This window comes from Oncorhynchus mykiss, chromosome 6 (assembly GCF_013265735.2).
Source record: "Oncorhynchus mykiss isolate Arlee chromosome 6, USDA_OmykA_1.1, whole genome shotgun sequence".
In the NCBI taxonomy this organism is placed as follows: Eukaryota; Metazoa; Chordata; class Actinopteri; order Salmoniformes; family Salmonidae; genus Oncorhynchus; species Oncorhynchus mykiss.
The window spans coordinates 91,170,169-91,197,227 of record NC_048570.1 but is presented as its reverse complement, the minus strand read 5'-3'; the positions used below and the strand labels follow the sequence as shown (position 1 = coordinate 91,197,227).

Below are 27,059 nucleotides of genomic sequence, written 5' to 3'. Positions count from 1 at the left end.
GGATTCCTATGGGTTGGGAGCGATCAGCAGAGCATTTGTCTTCTTCAAATTGGTTTGCCTAGTTTGTAAATGGCTTTAAGCTAAATGACCGCCATCTAGTGGCCACAATAAATGAATAACACGATTTGGTTTCAAGACTCGAAGACTGCAGGTGGCGGTAAAGTCACCACTATTAGCGTTACACTCTTCAAACATCAAAAGAAGAAGAAAATATACTACTTTAAAATGGAGATAGCCTCAATGGCACTGGCCATGCTGTCACAGACACCAGAATGGCACAGATACAAAGCTGTGATTTCTATACACCTCTTCCTGTGTTGACCACATGACTGATCTGCGAGGGTCTGATTGGTTTAAGTGATAGGGTGCAAACCTTCCTTTCACTTTTTCAGCCACAGGTCTTAGATCAGTGATGAGCTCAGGGGGAAGGCTGCGGGATCAACAGGGCTGTTCTGCTTAGCATAGCACCACTGCTCATATCCCTCCCCCTATCCAATTCTCCACCTTCCTTCTCTCTCTCTTCCCCATTCCTTCTCTCCTCTCCTTCTAGTCTACAGTACTCAGTGTGCAGTGTAAATGCTGCCAGTTTGTGGATGCTGAGGGATAATTGGGGAGATCAACTCAGGTATAGGGTCAGTGACCCCGGAGGTAATAACTCTGATGTTTTGATCTGCTAGCAACTTTCAACCCAGTCTATTTTACCTTTTAACTCCTACAACAACTAAAAAATAATAATACAAATAAAAGTTTATATATAAAAAAAAAAAGGAGCCATACGATAAGGTATGAAATGATTCAAGTAAAATAACATTACTATGATAATGAAATAAAATACAAGGACAACAGAACAGAACCAGCCTAGAGATCTTGCACTGTGAGGAACATGGTATTGTATCATTTATGTTTTTTTTTTATTTTTTTAATTCAGATGCTTGAAGAAGCTGCTGTAGGTTGTGTGGCCGATCTGAGGCGAGCATTTGACCGTGGAGGGAGCGAGGGAGGCCTGGATGGATTTGAGCGGCACGTCGGTCGTAGCAGCGAATCCCGGCAGCGCCAGAGAGTCCAGCTGCATGTTAAACATGATTTCTCCGCTCCGCGCCAGGAAGCCCCCCTCGTCCCGTTCCCTCTCCCCTCCCACATCCGAGGGCTCAGGTTCTGGGGTGTCGGCGGCGCTAGCAGCACTCTCCCCGCTGCCCTCGTCCTTCCTGCTGAACAGTCTGTCCAGGTAGCTGGTGTAGCAGCTGTCCTTCTGGAGCTGCTCCTCTTTCCCAACGTCCCAGCGCCCCGCCCCGTCCATCAGACACCCACCTCTCCGCTCCTCCACCCTCTCCCCTCCTCCGAAGCTCTCCCAGGGGTGTGCGGGACGCGCCCCAGACCCAGCGGTCCCCACGGTGATGCTAATCTGAGCAAAGTTCACCAGGCACTTCTCCTCCTTCTCCTGGCTGATGGTTTTGGACATGGAGCCTGACCGCGGAGCCTCCAGCTGGGACACAGATGAGTTGAGCTCGTTCAGGAGGCCCACCTCGCTCAGGAGGCCCACTCCCACCTCGCTCAGGAGGCCCACGTCCCCCAGGAGTCCCACGTCGCTGGGCTCAGTTCGCAGGCTCAGTTTGATGGTGCCGGCGATGAAGGAGTCAAAGTCAAAGCCTTGATTCTGTTGAGTAGTCTGGGTCTGGTTCTTCTCTTGCTGGGAGTCCTTCTCCACCGGGCCCTTCTCTACCTGTAGAACCATCTGAGCCTTCACCAGGCCGTTCTTCTCACACTTGCTCTTCTGCGCCTTGTGCTCCTTGTCTCTGCCTGCAGCCTGAGCCTGTTTCTCTTTACTCTGCTGCTCCTTCCAGTTGGACAGATCTATAATGAGCTTGGGCTCGTAGTAGTGGTTGACCTCGCTGTCCCTCCAGATCAGGTTATCCAGGTAGGACGGAGACACCACCTTGTAGTTACAGGTGTGGGAACACTCCAGGTCACAGTACTTGTTCTCGTGGTGAAGGTCGAAGTGTTCGTCATCGGGGTCGGGCCACGAGCGTTCGGGAGTGAAGAGGGAGGAGTAGCCGTAGGAAGGATCGTCCAGGAACTCCCGGTCTCCGTCTGCATACTTACGAGGGTCCACCTGGAGGGGTAGGAGGGACAGGGGTTAGGGTGGTGACTTGAGGAAGGAGTGTGAGTGTGTGTGTGTCTCTCTCTCCGTACCTGAACCTCCTCCTCGTCAGTTTGGTCAGACAGAGCCCGAGGGTCCACCTGTACCTCGTCAGTGTCCAGAGTGCTGTGGGTGTGGAGGTGCCAGTCCCCTTCTGAAAGCTGGCTGTCACGGTACCTGCTGGGTGGAGGGAGATGAAGGGTTAAGACAACCCAAAGCACAAAACCCCTGAAAGTCTGACCTCCACAGTAAAAGAAACCCTCTATAACTAACTAGCTATGGAACCCAGTGTGTGTATGTAGACCACAGTACGTCTCCATGTACCTGTCCCAGGTGTGGCTGTGACCCTGGTCCATCAGTAAGATATCATCCACCTCATCCTCTATGTGGAAGGGGTGCAGCGAGACGGGTTCGTCCAGGGGGAAGGAGTAGTCAGACATGTAAGGGTGGGCTAGGGCTTCTTCTGCTGTCAGACGGTCCATGGGGTTAAAGGTCAGGATCTTTTGCAGGAAATCCAGGGCTGGAAGGGAAGAGGAGCATTTACCATGGTGCAGTGTGGCATGTACGGGACAATATGTACGGGGACAATATGTACGGGGACAATATGTACGGGGACAATATGTACGGGACAATATGTACGGGGACAATATGTACGGGGACAATATGTACGGGGACAATATGTACGTGGACAATATGTACGGGACAATATGTACGGGACAATATGTACGGGACAATATGTACGGGACAATATGTACGGGGACAATATGTACGGGGACAATATGTACGGGGACAATATGTACGGGGACAATATGTACGGGACAATATGTACGGGACAATATGTACGGGACAATATGTACGGGACAATATGTACGGGACAATATGTACGGGGACAATATGTACGGGGACAATATGTACGGGACAATATGTACGGGACAATATGTACGGGGACAATATGTACGGGGACAATATGTACGGGACAATATGTACGGGGACAATATGTACGGGACAATATGTACGGGACAATATGTACGGGACAATATGTACGGGGACAATATGTACGGGGACAATATGTACGGGGACAATATGGTATAGAATAGGATTGTGTTAGTTTGTGTGTGTTCACCTGGTGGTATGTTGTGTGTGTTCACCTGGTGGTATGTTGTGTGTGTTCACCTGGTGGTATGTTGTGTGTGTTCACCTGGTGGTATGTTGTGTGTGTTCACCTGGTGGTATGTTGTGTGTGTTCACCTGGTGGTATGTCAGGCATCAGTTTGTCCAGTGCGGGTGTGTGTGTACGTCATAAGTGTGACTGTGTGTCTAGACTCACGCTGTGGGCTGACGTTGGGCAGTAGCTTGGCCAGTAGCTTGGCCAGTGGGTTGTGTGGCTGGGACATGTCACTGTGTATGTGTCTACACGAGTGCGAGTCTAGACTCACCCTGTGGGCTGACGTCGGGCAGTAACTTGGCCAGTGGGTTGTGCGGCTGGGACATGTCGCCGTGTATGAAGACGGGGATAACACTGTGTAACTCCTGCCTGTCCTCTTCTCTCAGCACAGGGATGGATTCCAGGATCAGCTGCATCTGCTCCAGTTCATGGGCTCCTGCAAGAACACCGGTTCAACACAGGGTTAAAAACACAGGAGGACACAGGGTTTGTTTACACCCAACTGTCAGACCACCAACTCAGTGGCCTTGTGGTTAGTGTCCATCCTGAGATTGAAAGGTTGAGGGGGGGGGGGGGTTCGATCCTCGGTCGAGTGAGTGATACCAAAGACCCTGATGCTTCTCTGTCTGGTCACTAAGCATAAGATTCAGTCGGTTTAGCTAGCCAACTCTCCAGGTTACCTCGGGTTTAGCTAGCCAACTCTCCAGGTTACCTCGGGTTTAGCTAGCCAACTCTCCAGGTTACCTCGGTTTAGCTAGCCAACTCCCCAGGTTACCTCGGTTTAGCTAGCCAACTCCCCAGGTTACCTCAGTTTAGCTAGCCAACTCTCCAGGTTACCTCAGTTTAGCTAGCCAACTCTCCAGGTTACCTCAGTTAGCAAGCTAACTCTCCAGGTTACCTCAGTTAGCAAGCTAACTCTCCAGGTTACCTCAGTTAGCAAGCTAACTTTCAAGGTTACCTCAGTTTAGCTAGCCAACTCTCCAGGTTACCTCAGTTAGCAAGCTAACTTTCAAGGTTACCTCGGTTTAGCTAGCCAACTCTCCAGGTTACCTCAGTTTAGCTAGCCAACTCTCCAGGTTACCTCGGGTTTAGCTAGCCAACTCTCCAGGTTACCTCGGTTTAGCTAGCCAACTCTCCAGGTTACCTCGGTTTAGCTAGCCAACTCCCCAGGTTACCTCGGTTTAGCTAGCCAACTCCCCAGGTTACCTCAGTTTAGCTAGCCAACTCTCCAGGTTACCTCAGTTTAGCTAGCCAACTCTCCAGGTTACCTCAGTTAGCAAGCTAACTCTCCAGGTTACCTCAGTTAGCAAGCTAACTCTCCAGGTTACCTCAGTTAGCAAGCTAACTTTCAAGGTTACCTCAGTTTAGCTAGCCAACTCTCCAGGTTACCTCAGTTAGCAAGCTAACTTTCAAGGTTACCTCGGTTTAGCTAGCCAACTCTCCAGGTTACCTCAGTTTAGCTAGCCAACTCTCCAGGTTACCTCAGTTAGCAAGCTAACTCTCTAGGTTACCTCGGTTAGCAAGCTAACTTTCAAGGTTACCCCCCCCCCCCCAGAGTTAACACTGATATAGACAAGCAGCTCCATATCCAAACCCCCCCCCCCCCCGTGGCACCACTTAAACTGTCTGCCCCATATCAGTCACAGAGTGAGAGCTCTGCCAGAACCCACGTGCCATGAAGCCTGTGGCCTACATTTCCGCCCCGCGGTTCAGTGGCACAGTGAACCTGCCTCACCGGTAACCCGTGTGAGTCTGTGCTTGACTGACCTGCGAAGAGCGTTTTCCCGGTGAGCATCTCGGTGAAGATGCATCCGGCAGCCCACATGTCAATGGCCTTGGTGTAGTTGTTAGGAGAGAGCAGCAGGCGAGGAGACCGGTACCATTTAGTCACCAAGCCCTCAGAAAGATGACCCTGGAGGAGGAGGCAGAGAGGAAGAGGGGAGGGTGAGTTAACAAGTCTTTAGTGAGAAGTGCACACTAAGAGTTGAACGGGAGCAAGAGCCTGATAAAGCTGAATTCATAGGACCCCTCCCCTCCCTCTCCAGAATGACTCAACCTCTCTCTCCCTGTTCAGAATGACTCAACCCCTCTCCCTCTGTGTGTGTTCAGAATGAATAAACAGAATGTGACTGAAACTGGTTTTTCAGCTCTTATGAGATACACCTAAAACACAGACCCATAGGTTACTAGTTTATTTCAATGAATGAAACAGTTGTCATCCTACTGTACTGCAGTGTGTGTGTGTGTGTGTCTCTCTCTCTAGGTCTGTATCGACTTCAAAAGCACCATTGATCCTGTTAACTACATTCAGCTAACGACCTCTTAATGGTTGAGAAGCAGAGACTCATCAAAGCTGTAGCAACAGAACAATCTGCTTCTGGAAGCTTCCCCTACAGCTCCCTACATGGACCCTGGTCAACAATAGTGCAGTCGCTGTTTGTTTGTGTTACCCAGCGGCCAGTCACCCACCCTGGTAGATCAAAGCTACTAGAGCTCTGCTCGGGCCTGTCACATTAGACCTGCCTGCAGTATCCTCAGTGACGACAGGAGATACACGTACGTTTGTCCCAGAGCTCAATCACACCCACCCACTCCTCCACCTACAGCCTGGCCCCTGGTCCCTACAGCCTGGCCCCTGGCCCCTACAGTCTCGCCCCTGGTCCCTACAGCCTCGCCCCTGGCCCCTACAGCCTCGCCCCTGGCCCCTACAGCCTGGACCCTACAGCCTCGCCCCTGGCCCCTACAGCCTCGACCCTGGCCCCTACAGCCTCGACCCTGGCCCCTACAGCCTCGACCCTGGCCCCTACAGCCTCGACCCTTTGCCGCACAAAAATGGAGAGAAAATACAGAAAGGGAAAAAAGGGAGAGAAAGAGCGAGGAGACATACACAGGCCCAGTCAGCAGCCACAGAAAGCAGGATAATCCCCCTGCCTCTCACACACACACACCGATCTGTACTTCCGGGACAGTAGAGTCAGCAACAATACGCTGCCTGCCAGTCTGCCCTCAGGCCCTGCAACACAAAAGGCACCCACCAAACCAGTGCCCCCCCCGTCTTGTTCTTCCATCCTCAAAAGTCCCCACAAGGACAGTAAAACAAGATCACACCCACAAGGTCAAAGGCTATTTTAAGCTGAAGGGTTAGCCGTTAGGGTAAAATAGTATTTTGAATGGAAATCAATTATAGATCCCCACAAGGTCCCATCCTGTGTGTGTGTGTGTGTGTGTGTGTGTGTGTGTGTGTTACAGTGGTAAAACAACACCCTCTGACCTGGGGAGAAATCATTAGTCGGAAAAACATTTCACAACTGAAACCATTTAATCCAAATGGAAAACATTTTGCAACGATAACAAGTTTCTATTGGACAAATTCAGGTAGGCCCCGCCCCTCCCCGTTGTGTTCCATTGGCTTCTGTTTGGTTCCCTGCTACGTCAGAGTGGTGAGCTGGCTGTTTCGGTCTCTGTCGCTAGAAAGGCTCACACACACCCTGTGTGTCAGTCAGAATATCATTATACAATTTTGAGAAGCACACAGGTTGTGCTGACCTACTAAATGTAATGAACACCAGTCTGTAACCATGGCCTCCTTTATTATGGACATACCAATAAATAAATGAATTAGCTCAGGTAGGATAGTCCCATACTAAGCAGTCTAATGTCTTCAGCTCATAACAAGGCTCAGCTAGCGGGCCAACAAGGCTCAGCTGGCGGGCTAACAAGGTTCAGCTGGCGGGCCAAGGGACAACAAGGCTCAGCTACCGGACCAAGGGACAACAAGGCTCAGCTAGCGGGCCAAGGGACAACAAGGCTCAGCTAGCGGACCAAGGGACAACAAGGCTCAGCTAGCGGACCAAGAGACAACAAGGCACAGCTAGCGGGCCAAGAGACAACAAGGCTCAGCTAGCGGACCAAGGGACAACAAGGCTCAGCTAGCGGACCAAGGGACAACAAGGCTCAGCTAGCGGGCCAAGAGACAACAAGGCTCAGCTAGCGGGCCAAGAGACAACAAGGCACAGCTAGCGGGCCAAGAGACAACAAGGCTCAGCTAGCGGGCCAAGAGACAACAAGGCTCAGCTAGCGGGCCAAGAGACAACAAGGCTCAGCTAGCGGGCCAAGAGACAACAAGGCTCAGCTAGCGGGCCAAGAGACATGTGCACCAACTGGAAATGATCTAGGTTGAATGACAGAATGATCTAGATGTCAAGACAGGAGAAATGATCTAGGTTGAATGACAGAATGATCTAGATGTCAAGACAGGAGAAATGATCTAGGTTGAATGACAGAATGATCTAGATGTCAAGACAGGAGAAATGATCTAGGTTGAATGACAGAATGATCTAGATGTCAAGACAGGAGAAATGATCTAGGTTGAATGACAGAATGATCTAGATGTCAAGACAGGAGAAATGATCTAGGTTGAATGACAGAATGATCTAGATGTCAAGACAGGAGAAATGATCTAGGTTGAATGACAGAATGATCTAGATGTCAAGACAGGAGAAATGATCTAGGTTGAATGACAGAATGATCTAGATGTCAAGACAGGAGAAATGATCTAGGTTGAATGACAGAATGATCTAGATGTCAAGACAGGAGAAATGATCTAGGTTGAATGACAGAATGATCTAGATGTCAAGACAGGAGAAATGATCTAGGTTGAATGACAGAATGATCTAGATGTCAAGACAGGAGAAATGATCTAGGTTGAATGACAGAATGATCTAGATGTCAAGACAGGAGAAATGATCTAGGTTGAATGACAGAATGATCTAGATGTCAAGACAGGAGAAATGATCTAGGTTGAATGACAGAATGATCTAGATGTCAAGACAGGAGAAATGATCTAGGTTGAATGACAGAATGATCTAGATGTCAAGACAGGAGAAATGATCTAGGTTGAATGACAGAATGATCTAGATGTCAAGACAGGAGAAATGATCTAGGTTGAATGACAGAATGATCTAGATGTCAAGACAGGAGAAATGATCTAGGTTGAATGACAGAATGATCTAGATGTCAAGACAGGAGAAATGATCTAGGTTGAATGACAGAATGATCTAGATGTCAAGACAGGAGAAATGATCTAGGTTGAATGACAGAATGATCTAGATGTCAAGACAGGAGAAATGATCTAGGTTGAATGACAGAATGATCTAGATGTCAAGACAGGAGAAATGATCTAGGTTGAATGACAGAATGATCTAGATGTCAAGACAGGAGAAATGATCTAGGTTGAATGACAGAATGATCTAGATGTCAAGACAGGAGAAATGATCTAGGTTGAATGACAGAATGATCTAGATGTCAAGACAGGAGAAATGATCTAGGTTGAATGACAGAATGATCTAGATGTCAAGACAGGAGAAATGATCTAGGTTGAATGACAGAATGATCTAGATGTCAAGACAGGAGAAATGATCTAGGTTGAATGACAGAATGATCTAGATGTCAAGACAGGAGAAATGATCTAGGTTGAATGACAGAATGATCTAGATGTCAAGACAGGAGAAATGATCTAGGTTGAATGACAGAATGATCTAGATGTAGAGACAGGAGAAATGATCTAGGTTGAATGACAGAATGATCTAGATGTCAAGACAGGAGAAATGATCTAGGTTGAATGACAGAATGATCTAGATGTAGAGACAGGAGAAATGATCTAGGTTGAATGACAGAATGATCTAGATGTCAAGACAGGAGAAATGATCTAGGTTGAATGACAGAATGATCTAGATGTCAAGACAGGAGAAATGATCTAGGTTGAATGACAGAATGATCTAGATGTCAAGACAGGAGAAATGATCTAGGTTGAATGACAGAATGATCTAGATGTCAAGACAGGAGAAATGATCTAGGTTGAATGACAGAATGATCTAGATGTCAAGACAGGAGAAATGATCTAGGTTGAATGACAGAATGATCTAGATGTCAAGACAGGAGAAATGATCTAGGTTGAATGACAGAATGATCTAGATGTCAAGACAGGAGAAATGATCTAGGTTGAATGACAGAATGATCTAGATGTCAAGACAGGAGAAATGATCTAGGTTGAATGACAGAATGATCTAGATGTCAAGACAGGAGAAATGATCTCCTCAAAAAAACCTGGTGGATATTCTAAGCAACACCAGGGCCCGGTTGGTTGGTTGGCTGGGTATATTTAGAAATGGGTAGATGTCTCTCTTGCATCAGCAGCTTTTAAGCAACTGAAGGAGCAGTCAGAAAACCAGCCAACCAGAACAGTCTGCCAGCCAACCAGAATGTCATGAAATCAGTCAATACCACTATCACAGATGAGGAAACTCCAAGCAGTTCCCAGCAGTCAAGATGACTGTAGTCAGAGATTTGGCAACAACCAGCATGGTAGACTGCCTGTAATGTTGCATAAGAAGTCTAGAATGAAAGAGGTTCTGAGAATCCACAGCAGATCACAACAAGTGAACATTCTAACTAATTGTCTAACTCATTTCAGGAGAATTCATACACGTCACACACACACACACCCGGAGTGACGCATTAAGTCATTTCTCCAGACCAGACCAAAGCCACAGGTTTGCAACAGTCAGAGAGGCTGTGTTATCTAGCCCAGTGTGTGACAGAGAGAAAAACCCTGTTTCCACTCACTGAGCGCTGTGCTGTTCTCACTGCCAGACTAGTGGGTCTTCCATTCATGACAGGAAGAACAGCCATGCATGCTATGGTTCTCTATGTAAAGCCTTTTTTCTGTGTAGAATAGTTTACATTTTTACTTTAGCTTATATGTTTCTGTCTCAGATGGGTGGCTAACACCTCAGTGGAAGGAAGGGGGGGAGTGGGGAGAGGAAGGGAAGAGAGGGAGGATGAAGAGGGAGTGTAGAGGAAGGGAGGAGGAAAATAAGAGGAAGGAGAGAAAGGGAGCAGTTGTAGAGTACTATAGGATTGCCTCAGAGAACCTGGTGACAGAGGATTAGTAGCTAGATTTCCTCAGAGAACCACACGAAGCTAGCCACACACACACACACACATACACACAGCTTTAATCCCCAGGAGATGTGTGTTAGGCATGCCTTTATATACACACACACATACACACAGCTTTAATCCCCAGGAGATGCATGTTAGGCATGTCTATATATACACACAGCTTTAATCCCCAGGAGATGTGTGTTAGGCATGTCTATATATACACACAGCTTTAACCCCCAGGAGATGTGTGTTAGGCATGTCTTTATACACACAGCTTTAATCCCCAGGAGATGTGTGTTAGGCATGTCTATATATACACACAGCTTTAATCCACAGGAGATGTGTGTTAGGCATGGATTTATATACACAGCTTTAACCCCCAGGAGATGTGTGTTTGGCATGATTTATATACACAGCTTTAATCCCCAGGAGATGTGTGTTAGGCATGGATTTATACACACAGCTTTAATCCCCAGGAGATGTGTGTTAGGCATAGATTTATATACACAGCTTTAATCCCCAGGAGATGTGTGTTTGGCATAGATTTATATACACAGCTTTAATCCCCAGGAGATGTGTGTTAGGCATAGATTTATACACACAGCTTTAATCCCCAGGAGATGTGTGTTAGGCATGTCTTTATACACACAGCTTTAATCCCCAGGAGATGTGTGTTAGGCATGTCTTTATACACACAGCTTTAATCCCCAGGAGATGTGTGTTAGGCATGTCTTTATACACACAGCTTTAATCCCCAGGAGATGTGTGTTAGGCATGGATTTATATACACAGCTTTAATCCCCAGGAGATGTGTGTTAGGCATGTCTTTATACACACAGCTTTAATCCCCAGGAGATGTGTGTTTGGCATGTAGAATGGTTTCTTTTAGAGCTGTTGCTCTGCTTACACACGACTCAAGTCATTTTTTAAAAGCCTTGTGAACCTTGGAGTGGAATCGGCGAGCCAAGAGGACCGCTGTGTGTGTGTGTGTGTGTGTGTTGCTATTGCTGGGTAATTGGGTCAACGTGAGTATGTGTGTCATGGGAGGAGGACTGTGGTGGAGTGATCCGAGCTACAGCAGGAAGCATGTGTGGTGGTGGAATGACATTCTCTCCCCTCTATCTTTCCCTTCCTCCCCCCCTGTCTCAGCCCCCCCATCTTTCCCTTCCTCCCCCCTGTCTCAGCACCCCCATCTTTCCCTTCCTCCCCCCCTGTCTCAGCCCCCCCATCTTTCCCTTCCTCCCCCCCTGTCTCAGCCCCCCCATCTTTCCCTTCCTCCCCCCCTGCCTCAGCCCCCCCCCACATTTTTCCCTTCCTCCCCCCCTGCCTCAGCCCCCCCCCACATTTTTCCCTTCCTCCCCCCATCTTCCCCCGTCTCAGCCCCCCTCCTCTCTCCTTATAACATTCCAGGAAATGTACACCTGCACATCAAGAGCAGCTACCATCTGCAAACCTAACAGTCTGCTGCTTCTTCATAATGACACACAGGCCTGGAGGGTTTTAGATGAAAACAACTTGTTTGGAAAATGACTAACTTACTTGGTTAAAAAAAAAAAAAACACCCCTTAAACCACTTGTTGCTCACATGTAAAAGACCGTCATGTTATTAATTTTGTCTAACTTCCTAGAACAAAACTGGGTTCAATAAAACGTTTTATATTCCTATAAACAAACCCTCGGTATGTATGTCAAAGGCCATTTTGCATTAAGAAATCTTCAGGGTTGGATTACAACTTGTAAAATAGGAGGTCAAGTTGCCTCACTGAGCAGATGTCATATCACTCAGCTAATGCTAGTCTACACTGCCATGCCCCTTGACCTGCTTCACTGAAGGGCACACTTAAGCTAAGCTAACTGCTAAGCTAGCTAACTCTGGTCCCGGCCGAGTCCCTGCCATGCTCACTGTGCCAAGGGATGCTATTGTTAATGCTAAGCTAACTGCTAAGCTAGCTAACTCTGGTCCCGGCCGAGTCCCTGCCACGATCACTGTGCCAAGCCGAAAAAGGGATACTATTGCTAATGCTACGCTAACGGACGCAAATGCAATGCTTTTGCCGAACCCATGCGTCTAGTCAGCCCAAGGGCACGCTAAGCTAAATGCTAAACTAACACTGGTTGTAACAGCTCAGCCACGTTCCCTGCTTAACCTCAAGGCATGATTATGCTACGCTAGCAGCTTGAGAGCAGCTCTAGCCTTGGACAAAGGCTCCCACGATAGGCAGGACAAAGGAATGATTGACTGACTGGCTGGAAGGGAGGGAGGGAGGGAAATGCACAGGATGCTTGATTCCTGCCTGCACGTGAATTCCAGACATTCTTGGTGGTGGGCCACTTGGTGTTTGACTGCTGCGGGTCCCACAGAAGCAGGCTGAGGAGGCTCTGAGAAACTGCACACAACAGGCTGTCACACACACCACTCAACATACAGAACCCCTCAACATACAGAACCACTCAACATACAGAACCCCTCAACATACAGAACCCCTCAACATACAGAACCCCTCAACATACAGAACCCCTCAACATACAGAACCACTCAACATACAGAACCACTCAACATACAGAACCCCTCAACATACAGAACCACTCAATCCTCTAGCAGAGTTCAGAATATTTCTAAGGGTGGGGGGATGGGACAAATTCAGAGAACTTCAATAGAGCCTAAAGGAAGTCTGAGAAACAGACAATGTAATCTCCATAAGAACCCAATCACCTAAACCCAATCAGGGCCCATCTCTGGTCATATTAAGCCAATCAGGGCCCATCTCTGGTCATATTAAGCCAATCAGGGCCCATCTCTGGTCATATTTAGCCAATCAGGGCCCATCTCTGGTCATATTTAGCCAATCAGGGCCCATCTCTGGTCATATTAAGCCAATCAGGGCCCATCTCTGGTCATATTAAGCCAATCAGGGCCCATCTCTGGTCATATTAAGCCAATCAGGGCCCATCTCTGGTCATATTTAGCCAATCAGGGCCCATCTCTGGTCATATTTAGCCAATCAGGGCCCATCTCTGGTCATATTAAGCCAATCAGGGCCCATCTCTGGTCATATTAAGCCAATCAGGGCCCATCTCTGGTCATATTAAGCCAATCAGGGCCCATCTCTAGTCATATTAAGCCAATCAGGGCCCATCTCTGGTCATATTAAGCCAATCAGGGCCCATCTCTGGTCATATTAAGCCAATCAGGGCCCATCTCTGGTCATATTAAGCCAATCAGGGCCCATCTCTGGTCATATTAAGCCAATCAGGGCCCATCTCTGGTCATATTAAGCCAATCAGGGCCCATCTCTGGTCATATTAAGCCAATCAGGGCCCATCTCTGGTCATATTAAGCCAATCAGGGCCCATCTCTGGTCATATTAAGCCAATCAGGGCCCATCTCTGGTCATATTAAGCCAATCAGGGCCCATCTCTGGTCATGTACAACACAGGACATGGAGTAGGTCTTGCTGAAGATATATACAAATATAAACTGGATGCTGATTGGCTAACAGCCGTGTTATATCAGACCGTATACCACAGGTATGACAAAACATACATTTTTACTGCCCTAATTGCATTAGTAACCAGGTTCTAACAGCAATAAGGCACCTCGGGGGTTTGTGGTATATGACCAATATACCAGGGCCGAGGGCTGTATCCAGGCATTACGTCGTGCCATAGACCACACCCTCTCGGGCCATATTGCTCAAATATGGCATCTATATAGATAGACACTATAGAATATCTATACATTGAGACGTGTGCAAGTTCTTGCCAGTGTCCCGACAGAGACCAAGGTTAGTTGCTGCAAATGGGCTGGTTCTTTATTTAGACAGAGTGAGCTGTACAAATAGCATGCAGAGAGGCAGAGCCAGCCAGCTACCCCAACAGCAGGGCAGCTTGGGCAGGCAGGGGCACGGAAGTCAAGTGGTTGCCCCCCCCCCCCTCCCCGTCCACTCAGGCCGTGTGTGTGTCCAGGCTCTCTGGATGGTACATGGAATGCGGCACCAAATGGCTGTGTCCACACACACACACACACTTGAGCTTCTGCAGTCCACGGAAATACAAAAAGAGTTGACATCAGCAGAGGGTCTTTTCAATAGGCCGTTCCCTTACCTCCACCTCATCAAAACAAAACCTGCGTAGATAGGGAAAACACACAGCAGAACAGAGCTGCTATAGGGGCTAGGAGAGGCAGGAAGAGGAGGGAATGTCTGGCTAGAGACTGAAGATCGTGAGAAAATCTATCGAACTTCAAACAGGCACCTGTAGCGCGCACACACACACACGGAAATGCCAGTTTCCTGCCATGTCCCCAACACGATTGCTATTCAAAGGAGAGAGTGTTCTCTAGTGATGCGTCATTGGAGAGTAGCGAGTCAACACTTGATCTGCGATATGAGCCACTAAAACCAGCTGCTTTTGGGCTGTGTGTGTGTGTGTATGTGAAGCTGTGGCCTCGCACTAAAAGACTCTGGCACGGGGCTGAGCAGTGTGTGTGAGAAAGTGTGAGGCCTAGCTAACTGTAAAAGTCCCGAGTGAATCCTGTGCTGTGCCAGAGAGAGAGGGCCGAGTCCCACACCAGACAGGCCCCGGTGATGACTAATCTAAGACACCTGTAGCTGCATGGTGACTACTCCACTCCTCAGCTCTCTCCTCACCTCTTTCTTCATTCTTCTGTGACTCCTGCTCTCCCCTCGGAGTCCTGTCTAAAGAGCAGTGTAGGACTGGGGAAAGAGCCACCTCAACCTACATTCTCCCAGAGCCAGACAAATCAGCCTCATCTCCATATCTCTGAGGTTTGAACGCCTGACTGGTGCACAATATATACTACCACACAGCCTGGTCAACAACCACACAGCCTGGTCAACAACCACACAGCCTGGTCAACACCCACACAGCCTGGTCAACACCCACACAGCCTGGTCAACACCCACACAGCCTGGTCAACACCCACACAGCCTGGTCAACAACCACACAGCCTGGTCAACAACCACACAGCCTGGTCAACAACTACACAGCCTGGTCAACAACCACACAGCCTGGTCAACACCACACAGCCTGGTCAACACCAGACAGCCTGGTCAACAACCACACAGCCTGGTCAACAACCACACAGCCTGGTCAACAACCACACAGCCTGGTCAACAACCACACAGCCTGGTCAACAACCACACAGCCTGGTCAACAACCACACAGCCTGGTCAACAACTACACAGCCTGGACAGCCTGGTCAACACCACACAGCCTGGTCAACACCACACAGCCTGGTCAACACCACACAGCCTGGTCAACACCACACAGCCTGGTCAACAGTCTAAACTCTCTCAGGATGTGGATGCAGCCTCCCACCCCTCAACGGAAATATTGGTTCCCAGGGCCCTTATCTCAGCGGAAGCATTTCCTCTGGGAAGGGAAACGGAGGCGCGACATCAGGAACTACCATACCTCCTGTTAACTTCCTGCGGTGCAGTGTGGTGTGATAGGCTGATGGCGTCACCCGAGGGATTAGCCCAGTTGGTTTCTGGGCAATAAAGCCAGAACGCTAGGCAGGTATCACATGGTTATTACAGACAGTAATGACTGTTAGTTTAACTAGCCTCTGTTTTAGCCTCTTACCTTGTGTGAGTAGTGAGGATCCATGATCCGGGCCAGTCCAAAGTCTCCTATCTTCAGCACCAGGTCCTCTGTGTTGACGAACAAGTTGGCAGGCTTCAGGTCTCTGTGCAGTACGTTGGCAGAGTGGATGTACTTGAGGCCTCTCAGCAGCTGGTACATGAAGAGTCTGGCGTGGTCCTCAGAGAGTAGACCCCTCTCCAGGAGCTGACGCAGGTCTGTCTCCATGTACTCCTGGACGATGTACACAGAGTTCACCTCTGTCAGAGAGACTATGTCCTCTGTTAGGTGACGACCGCTGGGCCCAAGGGTCTCAAATACCTGGCAGAGGGAAGGTGTTCATATGTTAACATCAACTCATACGAGCAGACACACCTGCATGTTGTCTGTGTGTTCCTGACTGTGTGCAGTGTAACTTCCATCCTGTCTGTTTAAGGACTAACTAGTGGGAGGTAGTCCAGCACTTGGAAGTGACTTGTATTGTTCGACTCAGGCCAAGTCGTATGACTGCAGAGTTTGACGTTGCAGTGTGACTTGAGCAAGGGGAGTCTCTCCCCCCCGCCCCCTACTGTCTGCAGTGTTAGGAGCTGACCCATTTCCACTGTCTGCAGTGTTAGGAGCTGACCCATTTCCACTGTCTGCAGTGTTAGGAGCTGACCCATTTCCACTGTCTGCAGTGTTAGGAGCTGACCCATTTCCACTGTCTGCAGTGTTAGGAGCTGACCCATTTCCACTGTCTGCAGTGTTAGGAGCTGACCCATTTCCACTGTCTGCAGTGTTAGGAGCTGACCCATTTCCACTGTCTGCAGTGTTAGGAGCTGACCCATTTCCACTGTCTGCAGTGTTAGGAGCTGACCCATTTCCACTGTCTGCAGTGTTAGGAGCTGACCCATTTCCACTGTCTGCAGTGTTAGGAGCTGACCCATTTCCACTGTCTGCAGTGTTAGGAGCTGACCCATTTCCACTGTCTGCAGTGTTAGGAGCTGACCCATTTCCACTGTCTGCAGTGTTAGGAGCTGACCCATTTCCACTGTCTGCAGTGTTAGGAGCTGACCCATTTCCACTGTCTGCAGTGTTAGGAGCTGACCCATTTCCACTGTCTGCAGTGTTAGGAGCTGACCCATTTCCACTGTCTGCAGTGTTAGGAGCTGACCCATTTCCACTGTCTGCAGTGTTAGGAGCTGACCCATTTCCACTGTCTGCAGTGTTAGGAGCTGACCCATTTCCACTGTCTGCAGTGTTAGGAGCTGACCCATTCCACTGCTGTCCTGACAAAAATACATTTCCATATGAATAAAGTATTGTACAGTTCGTTACTGCAATTCCTGTGTTACCTTGACGGTGTTGTCGTGGTCCAGCCTCCTGATGATCTTGATCTCTCTCAGGGCGTGTTTGACGCTCTGAGGATCCGTCAGAATGATCTTCTTCACCGCCACTCGTTTGTCGCAGTCCGTGTCGATGGCTGAGAACACCAGGCCGTTCCCTCCGTAGCCCAGAGGCTTCAGGTCCATGTAACGTGGGCCCAGGTCAAACCCGTGGATGTTCATCAGAGACTCAAACTTCTCCGCCATCTTGGATTTGGTGTTTTGACTAAGTTTGCGATTGACTTTGGGGGTTGTTCAATACAAAAATGGACAAACTGACTGGTAATAAGCTATAGGAGGTCTTGCCTGGTGTGTAACATTGTGAAAATAGAAAATGTGAATGGTATAACCCTTACAGAAGACTACTGTTTCCCCCTGTCTAACCCTCACAGAATCACACGGCTCTCGGACTCACAACCAGAGTAGAAAGTCATGTTTGTTTGACAAATGGAGCAAGTTTTTCCAGGCCTAATATGAATTACTTTTTCAAAATCTGTTTTTTGTTTGTTTGTTTGTGTTGTTTTTTGCAGCTTCTCCGGTTTTTAAACCGTTTTTAAACGTTTATAGTGTTTAACAGCCAGCAATAATGGAATGAACTCAAGAGGCCAATTCAACAACTACAACAGCATCTTGTTGCATCCTCACAGTGCAGATACATTCAGTGATAGACTCATCCTGTGTAGCTGCATTGATTACAATTGCGCTAAAAAGAACTACAATTTTAAATTCTATTTTTTTTTTTTTTTTTTTTTTTTTGTATTTACTCAAATCTTCTTCCTGTTGAAACCACCGCTCATCCAAAAATGGTGTCTTGCCTTTTAGTCTTCACAGAGTAGTCTGGCCCTCAACAATCGGGTGGCTCAAGCTCACCACAGTCGCAATCAAAACTATCCTCCATTTTACATAGGGGTAACCTGAAACAGAAACAACACAATGCTTTAGGTCAGCAGTCAGACAACAATTAGACAATAGTAACACTGCCCACGGCTGGCTGACTGGACACAGTTCCATTCAGCCGTTTTAACAGCCTGACGTCCAACGGACTGAACAACTGTCACTGTCCAATTTAAGATAACCCAAAAGAGAAATACATGGGAGAGAAATGCTAGCTAATACATTTCAAAACTTTCAAACTAGGGTTTTTCATCCAATTGCCGACAGATTTTGCACACAAATATTCAAAAAAATCTGCATAAAAACAATATGCAAATTTTCCCACCAGAGTTTCCATCAAATTGACAAAAAAAAAGTTCAAGTTAAATGGTTTCTCATCACATTTTCAACTCTACTGATGGTTTTCACAAAAAAAAAGATGTATAGCAAGTGTGTCCATTCTGGTATTGGCACGCTCACAGATACAGTGTGGGTACAGATACAGTGTGGGTACAGATACAGTGTGGGTACAGATACAGTGTGGGTACAGATACAGTGTGGGTATAGATACAGTGTGGGTATAGATACAGTGTGGGTACAGATACAGTGTGGGTACAGATACAGTGTGGGTATAGATACAGTGTGGGTACAGATACAGTGTGGGTACAGATACAGTGTGGGTACAGATACAGTGTGGGTACAGATACAGTGTGGGTACAGATACAGTGTGGGTACAGATACAGTGTGGGTATAGATACAGTGTGGGTATAGATACAGTGTGGGTACAGATACAGTGTGGGTATAAGACTATAATTGGATTATTATTCGACAAAAGAGCGAGATGATGTTTAGTTGTCAGACGGCAGCCAAGCATCGATGATCACGTCAACAGAATAAGACCCTTGATATTTATTGGAAAAATAGTCTTATATTTTAACTATTTGAGGAAAACGTCCAGTTTTAGTTTTAATAAACTTCTAAAAAAAAATAGCTACCTGGCTTTGTAATCCAGCCAAGTTGCAATAAAGACCATATGATCTGTGGAAAGTCGCTAGGCAGATGTTAGAATGGGCAAAACTAGTTTGGGAAAGGGGGATACCTAGTCAGTTGGAAAGGGAAAGGGGGGGTACCTAGTCAGTTGTACAACTGAATGCCTTCAACTGAAATGTGTCAGAGAGGTGCTGGGGGGCGGCCTTAATCCACATCTTTGGCGCCCGGGGGAAACACTGGGTTAACTGCCTTGCTCAGGGGCAGAATTACAGATTTTTACCTTGTCAGGTCAGGGATTCGATCCAGCAACCTTGCGGTTACTGGCCCAACACTCTAACTTAAGCGACTGAGCGTTGGTATGATCGTCGGTGCCAGGCATGCTGGCTCCAGTATCTCAGAAACAGGCCGGCCTCCTAGACTTTTCACGCACGACTGTGTCTAGGGTTTACCGAGAACGGACAAACAAAAACACATCCAGTCCGCGCCCGTCCTGTGTCCAGTCAGCGCCCGTCCTGTGTCCAGTCAGCGCCAGTCCCGTGTTGGGTTGCTATACGTTCGCGTTATACACCCACCCAACCACGCTCCTTTAAATTTAATGCCATACGTAACCGATCTTATGTAACAATACCAAACGTAACATATCATACTAATTCGAGTGTCCCGGATTTACTTTTACTATGTTACGTCTAATCGATGAGACCTGTCTGGGGGCAAAATCATGTAGTGTACAGTCGGGACCAAAAGTTTTGAGAACGACACAAATATTAATTTTCACATAGTCTGCTGCCTCTGTTTGTATGATGGCAATTTGCATATACTCCAGAATGTTATGAAGAGTGATCAGATGCATTGCTATTAATTGCAAAGTACCTCTTTGCCATGCAAATGAACTGAATCCCCCCCCCAAAAAACATTTCCACTGCATTTCAGCCCTGCCACAAAAGGACCAGCTGACATCATGTCAGTGATTCTCTCGTTGACACAGGTGTGAGTGTTGACGAGGACAAGGCTGGAGATCACTCTGTCATGCTGATTGAGTTCAAATAACAAGACTGGAAGCTTCAAAAGGAGGGTGGTGCTTGGAATCATTGCTCTTCCTCTGTCAACCATGGTTGCCTGCAAGGAAACACGTGCCGTTATCATTGCTTTGCACAAAAAGGGCTTCACAGGCAAGGATATTGCTGCCAGTAAGATTGCACCTAAATCAACCATTTATTTGATCCATCAATAGGAGAGTGGTTCAATTGTTGGGAAGAAGGCTTCAGGGCGCCCAAGAAAGTCCAGCAAGCGCCAGGACCGTCTCCTAAAGTTGATTCAGCTGTGGGATCAGGGCACCACCAGTACAAAGCTTGCTCAGGAATGGCAGCAGGCAGGTTTGATTGCATCTGCACGCACAGTGAGGCAAAGACTTTTGGAGGATGGCCTGGTGTCAAGAAAGGCAGCAAAGAAGCCACTTCTCTCCAGGAAAAACATCAGGGACAGACTGATACTCTGCAAAAGGTACAGGGATTGGACTGCTGAGGACTGGGGTAAAGTCATTTTCTCTGATGAATCCCCTTTCCGATTGTTTGGGGAACCTGGAAAAAAGCTTGTCCAAAGACAAGATGAGCGCTACCATCCGTCCTGTGTCATGCCAACAGTAAAGCATCCTGAGACCATTCATGTGTCGGGTTGCTTCTCAGCCAAGGGAGTGGGCTCACTCACACAGCCATGAATAAAGAATGGTACCAACACATCCTCCGAGAGCAATTTCTCCCAACCATCCAGGAACAGTTGATGACGAACAATGCCTTTTCCAGCATGATGGAGCACCTTGCCATAAGGCAAAAGTGATAACTAAGTGGCTCGGGGATCAAAACATCGATATTTTGGATCCATGGCGAGGAAACTCCCCAGTCCTTAATCCCATTGAGAACTTGTGGTCAATCCTCAAGAGGCGGGTGGACAAACAAAAACCCACAAATTCTGACAAACTCCAAGCATTGATTATGCAAGAATGGGCTGCCATCAGTCAGGATGTGGCTCAGAAGTTAATTGACAGCATGCCAGGGCGGATTGCAGAGATCTTGAAAAAGAAGGGTCAACACTGCAAATATTGACTCTTTGCATCAACTTCACGTAATTGTCAATAAAAGCCTTTGACACTTATGAAATGCTTGTAATTATACTTCAGTATTTCATAGTAACATCTGACAAAAATATCTAAAGACACTGAAGCAGCAAACTTTGTGGAAATTAATATTTGTGTCATTCTCAAAACTTTTGGCCACAACTGTACACCTGGCTTAAATTGGACCTCCGACCTCACATAAAATAACAGTTTTTATAAAAAATACCTCTTTCAGCACCCAAAGAATAGCGTTAGCCTGCAATTACAGAGAACAATGTATGTAATTGCAGACTATTCTTTGGATAATGAAATCAGTAGTTTTTAATAAAAACTTCGTTTTAAATATGACTCTAGTGTTGCCAATTTAGCGACTTTGTTGCTAGATTTAGCAAGTCAGATCCTTCCAGCGACTTTTATTGGCAAGAGTATTTAGATACTTTTTAAAGGCTGCCCCAGTTACTTTTGGTTGATTTCATTATTTTAACTAGGCAAGTCAGTTCAGAACAAATTCTTATTTACAATGACCGTCTACCCAGGCCAAACCCGGACGAAGCTGGGCCAATTCTGCACCGCTCTATGGTACTCCCAATCAAGGCCGGATGTGATACAGCCTGGTTTCGAACCAGGTACTGCGGTGTCTTAGCGAGCTGCTCTCTACGTCACTCTGAGACCACTGCGCCACTCGGGATTTAGTGACTTCCGTGTTTGTGTACCCTGCCTGGCTAAACTCAGCTGCTCCTCCACTGAGGTAGCGCCACTCTAGCCTCTTGGTCCTCACCCCTCTGCTGCAGCGAGTGAAGTTAATTTATTAAATCGTCTCCTTGTCAAATGACACCACAGCTCTCTATAAGGCATAAACAATAATAACAAGTTAAAAAATAAAGTGTATACTATTTTCAAAAAAGGTATGTGCATTTTAATGATTTAATGTCTCATTGCATGAGAGGACTGAGGGACAGCATAAACGTAAAAACAAATCCCTATTATGTCATCTAGGGACAAACGGACAAAAGCTACTTTTTTTCCTTTAAAAAAAATACAATAAATAAATGTTAACACTGCGCCGCTCAACTCCATAGTAAATCGTGGAGTCGGCTGGTAAACTAGCTACTGTAGCATAATTCGCTAACTAGCGACACACTTTCTATCCAAAACGGAACCAGAAAAACACTCCGAAATGTTTAAATGTAAATAACATGGCGATAGCAGCTGGCCAACAAAACATACTCGCCGTATTGCCGACTATAGGTTATTTTGTGTGAAGATAACCACGTTATTACGATGAACTTTCTCCAGATAGCCACTGCTAGCCAAGTTAACCATGTGATCCCCCCCCATTAAAGTCGTGAACCTCCGACTCCGGTGATAATTCGGGGAACAGACCCCCTAGTTGACTGTTCGCATTATCCTAACCTTACAGGGGGAAATGAAATATCGTTGATATTCAGCCAAAGGCTTCTTCTATATAACGTTACGAATATATACAACGTTTTATCCACATATTTGGTCGATACGAGTGAGAGAGGTTTTCAACGATCCCCGTGACATGAACAAAGGCGCCCTGTTGTTGGCCAGAGGGTCTTGAGTGGAGCAGGCTAACCTCACAAGGCCGTCGCTAGTTAGCTTTATTCGGCTCCGTGGTCGTCCCTCTGAGGCATACAACAGCGGATCCTGCTCCCTCCTAACACAAAGCCGACGTCGAAAATATCACATCATCTGCCGTTTAAAAACATAATACGACCTTCCCACATAACAATACACTTATCCAACCAAACAAAACAAAAAAAATAGTATTGAATCACTTACTGTTCTCGTCCGTTTCATTTGATATAGCGATGTTTTTTTCAAAGCGATATAAGGTCGGGCTGCGCTCCGTCCGCACCGCGCTGCGAGTCTGTTACCATCGCCATTCAGACTGGCTGCCCGCGTCAGCGTCGGCGTCATTCAACAGACGTGGAGAACGGAGACGATGGGAAATCGGGCGGTAAATTCAAAATATCGGAATTAAACAAATATTTAGGGCGATTTTATCTTCTAATGTTTGTTTGATGTTATTTTACTGACTGTGTTTTTTGTTATGTTTTTTTTTTTAAATAGTCTTAGTGTCCGAATAAACGGTTATTTTACGCTGTGGGCCCTGAAGTTATTGACAGCCAGCCAGGCAGAATCTTATCCTAAATAGATAGCCCCAATACAAAGGAAAAACACTAACAGGCCGCCATCACTATTGACTGGAGGATCAAAGCAGCCTTGGGAAACCTCAAACGCAAAACAGTTAAACATTAAGTAACAGTCATTAAAACAGTTTTTTTTTTAAATCAATTAACAGCCATTAAAAACAGTTAACATCAATTCATTATTAAACTGCTGATAGTTAGGATTATGTTCATTCAGAAGGTCATTGTTTTTAGACGTAGGTCTGTTCATAAAATAATGCATAGGCCTAATTGACAACCTGTCATGTTCAGCCTATAGGCCTATATAAAGCCTATAGCCTAATTGACAATCATATTGAGCCTATATATATATAAAGCCTATATCTTATAATTATAGTAAACACAGCGACTATGCGGTTGAGTCTGACTGCTCAATGAAATCCTCATGTATTAAACTTAAAAGTAAAACACAGATCGATAGGCGGTATAAGCTTATCTTCACATCAAATTCAAATCAATCATTTAATCATGACCTATAGTTTTCTGTACTTCTCTCGCGTGTATTTTACCTGTTATTGACTGGGCACAGGTGTAGTCAGTGCCTGTTACGCTTGGACCATATGTCACACACAGTTGCTGAGACGGAGGATTATATTTATATTTTCAAAATATTCAAAAAAAAAATATTCAAAATCAACACTCAAGAGAGATACTAATATTTGTGTCAACTTCCAAGCAAGTCAGTCAGACAAGACAGACACACTTGTTTTGGAAATCCTTCTGCTTGCGAAGGACTGCGGAGGTGCTGCCGTTGTTTTTCATCCTTCAGCAGCAATGCAGTGTTTTCTGAGTTTGGCCTAAATGCTATTTTCAGATTATGGTACACAGTACTGGGTTATTAGCCGCGTTAGAGGTAAAAGTCCCTCGGAAAGGTTACTGGTGCTGCGCGAGGATTTAGATAGTCCATCTGTCATGATGCGCAGGGCTTGTCGCCTTTTTCTGCTGGTTTTTTTTTTGTCTTCTTTTTTTCCCCGACTGGCGGTATGTGGAATCTCTCGCACTGCGATCTACCTACATCCTTCCGAAAATAATATTCCGAATAAAGGAATAAAAATCACACAGAAATAAAACAGAATAGCCAAAATATTCGGATCCAGAGATATCCAGATAGATTCTGCAGGTCTGGGGTCCTTGTCTGCTATGCAGTAGCTTCACCAGTCAGTCTGTGAGCCAGTGTGATGTAACAACATCAGCACAGGCAGCACCAGAGCAGGGGAGAGCGGCGGGGAAGGAGGATATGTAGGATATGTTGATGAATGAACGAGCAACAGAATCGGCCAGTTTAATGAGAGGACCGGAAGAGGCCGGACGCGGAAGCAGCAGGAGCAATGTGGTAGGTTGCTCCCATCAACTGCAGTGTCCATCAGCAGGGCCAGCAGACCATGTGAAGAGCCGTGTGGCTGAGAATGCTGCAGAACGTTACCTGACCCAGCCTGGGATGATGATGATGATGATGTAGACTAGTGGGATGGAGAGACTGGAAGGATGCTCAGTCTATTATGCGACAGACATGGTGAGGTGAGCATTTTGAGACCATGTCCAAGGAGCAGGCTACAGATCAGCTTCTCTAGGTCAGTTCCATATGAAGGTGTGAAGAAAAGTAGCTGAATGGAATTCTGACCAATGGTACAAATTGCCTACGTTCACACATAAATCAATAACTATGACATAGATCAATAACTACCGTAATATATAGATCAATCACTACAGTAATATATAGATGAATCACTACGGTAATATATAGATCAATCACTACGGTAATATATAGATCAATCACTACAGTAATATATAGATCAATCACTATGGTAATATATAGATCAATCACTACGGTAATATATATATCAATAACTACAGTAATATATAGATGAATCACTACGGTAATATATAGATCAATCACTATGGTAATATATAGATCAATCACTACGGTAATATATAGATCAATCACTACGGTCATATATAGATCAATCACGACGGTAATATATAGATCAATCATTACGGTAATAAATAGACCAATCACTACAGTAATATATAGATCAATCACTACAGTAAGACATAGATCAATACCTGTGGTATAGATCAATACCTGTGGTCTAAGGCACTGCATCTCAGTGCAAGTGGTATCACTACAGTCCCTGGTTCGATTCTAGGCTGTATCACATCCAGCTGTGATTGGGAGTCCCATAGGACGACGCACAATTGGCCCAGCTTCGTCTGGGTTTTGGCCGGGTACACTTTACCCCACCCCCCCCCCACCCAAGGTTAGTCTACAGTATCATTTGTTGAGTCCCTTAGACTTCCCCTCAAAAAACATTCATATTGTATATTCATATTGTCATTCATATTGTCAACCTGCTGAGGGGAGCTGAAGTAGTAGGATATCCATCACACTAGCTTATGTAACTAGTTTATGTAACTAATGTAACTAAGGTAACTATTGTAACTGATGTAGCTAATGTAACTAATGTTGCTAATGTAACTAATGTAACTAATGTAACTAATGTTGATCTGTTGAAACTGAAGCCGTAGCACCACACAGATGGTCAGTATGAAGTAGCACCATAGATAGTGGGAGCTGGATTTGACAAAACAAAGCTACCGTGACTTTGATATCACATTTAAACTCTATCCTAATGCACACAGGGACAACACACCTGTGTCTACACTGTTACCACAGAACCACTTTGTATCGATGTGCTGTGCTTTACGGGCTGAGAAATCCCTGTCTGAGTCCCGGGATGCATTACAAATAGCACCCTAGGGCATAGGGGTCTATTTGGGACTTCATTCCAGTGTTAGTTCATCTGCACAGAACGTTCTCTGTCCTCGGAGTGTAAAGAGTGGTTTCTGACTGCCGTGTCTCCAAGGAGACGTGAAAATTCTGTTTACACCCGTCTGTCACCTTATATGCTGCTGTGATGATGACAGCGGGCATAATCACAAAGGAAGCTCATCACAAGCCTGCCTGCATGCCTGTCTTTCTGAGTGCCTGCTTGTCTGCCTTTCTGCCTGCCTCAGCCTCGACTCATGCTTCCAGCTCACCATATCTCACCACAGAGAGAGAAAGAGAGAGAAAAAGACAGACATACAGAGATCTCTAGCGCTCGTTGTTCATCTACAATCGTGAAAAACTAAACTGCTATTCGGCTGAAACAGACAGTCACAGGATCTTGCCCAGCCAACAAACCTCTCATGTCTCTTAGACTCTCCTACACGCCCAGCCAACAAACCTCTCATGTCTCTTAGACTCTACTATATGCCCATAGAACACTTCAACCAGAGTCCCTCTGCACTTATACTGTTCTTCTGCCTTGTTCAACTTAGTCTGTAACTTGATATTACAGCCGTCTATCTCTCTTACCATGGTTGAAATCCTCCTGGAGTGTCAGGAACGCCATGGTACAGAACAGCAGTTAATCCATACAGTTATGTACTAAAGAAAGAGACCAATATCCAACTGTCCAACACGGCTTGTCCCACAGTCCACAGGGCTTTACAGTAGCACCTCAGCAGCCAGGAAAAGGGAAGTAGACAGTTGCCAGACAGACAGTCCACTAGTAGCCTGTGGAGTGATACAGTACTATGTAGAAATAGATTGTCACAGTCTTGGTGATATGTTGTGTTGCTCCATGTGAGTCAGTCTGGGTTGGGAGGTGGA

The 27,059-nt window shown here is 46.4% G+C and overlaps 1 protein-coding gene across 5 annotated transcripts; it reads right to left on the bottom strand.

Annotated features, from left to right (window-relative positions):
• Positions 1 to 870: 870 nt before the first annotated feature.
• Positions 871 to 27,059, bottom strand: LOC110526812 (mitogen-activated protein kinase 6). Of its 5 annotated transcripts, none has more exons than XM_036981510.1 (8): positions 26,763 to 27,059; positions 17,186 to 18,129; positions 15,855 to 16,172; positions 5,070 to 5,214; positions 3,574 to 3,738; positions 2,462 to 2,657; positions 2,191 to 2,317; positions 871 to 2,110 (listed from the first exon to the last, which is right to left on the bottom strand). In XM_036981510.1, exons 2-8 carry the CDS (start codon positions 17,420 to 17,422, stop codon positions 920 to 922), a joined length of 2,379 nt encoding a protein of 792 aa, XP_036837405.1. In that variant the 5' UTR covers positions 17,423 to 18,129; positions 26,763 to 27,059; the 3' UTR covers positions 871 to 919. The 5 variants fall into 5 exon arrangements, with proteins under 5 accessions (XP_036837405.1, XP_036837407.1, XP_036837408.1 ...); XM_036981512.1 differs by lacking the exon at positions 26,763 to 27,059 and adding an exon at positions 23,914 to 24,541; XM_036981513.1 differs by lacking the exon at positions 26,763 to 27,059 and adding an exon at positions 22,995 to 23,152 and having other exon boundaries at positions 2,191 to 2,314.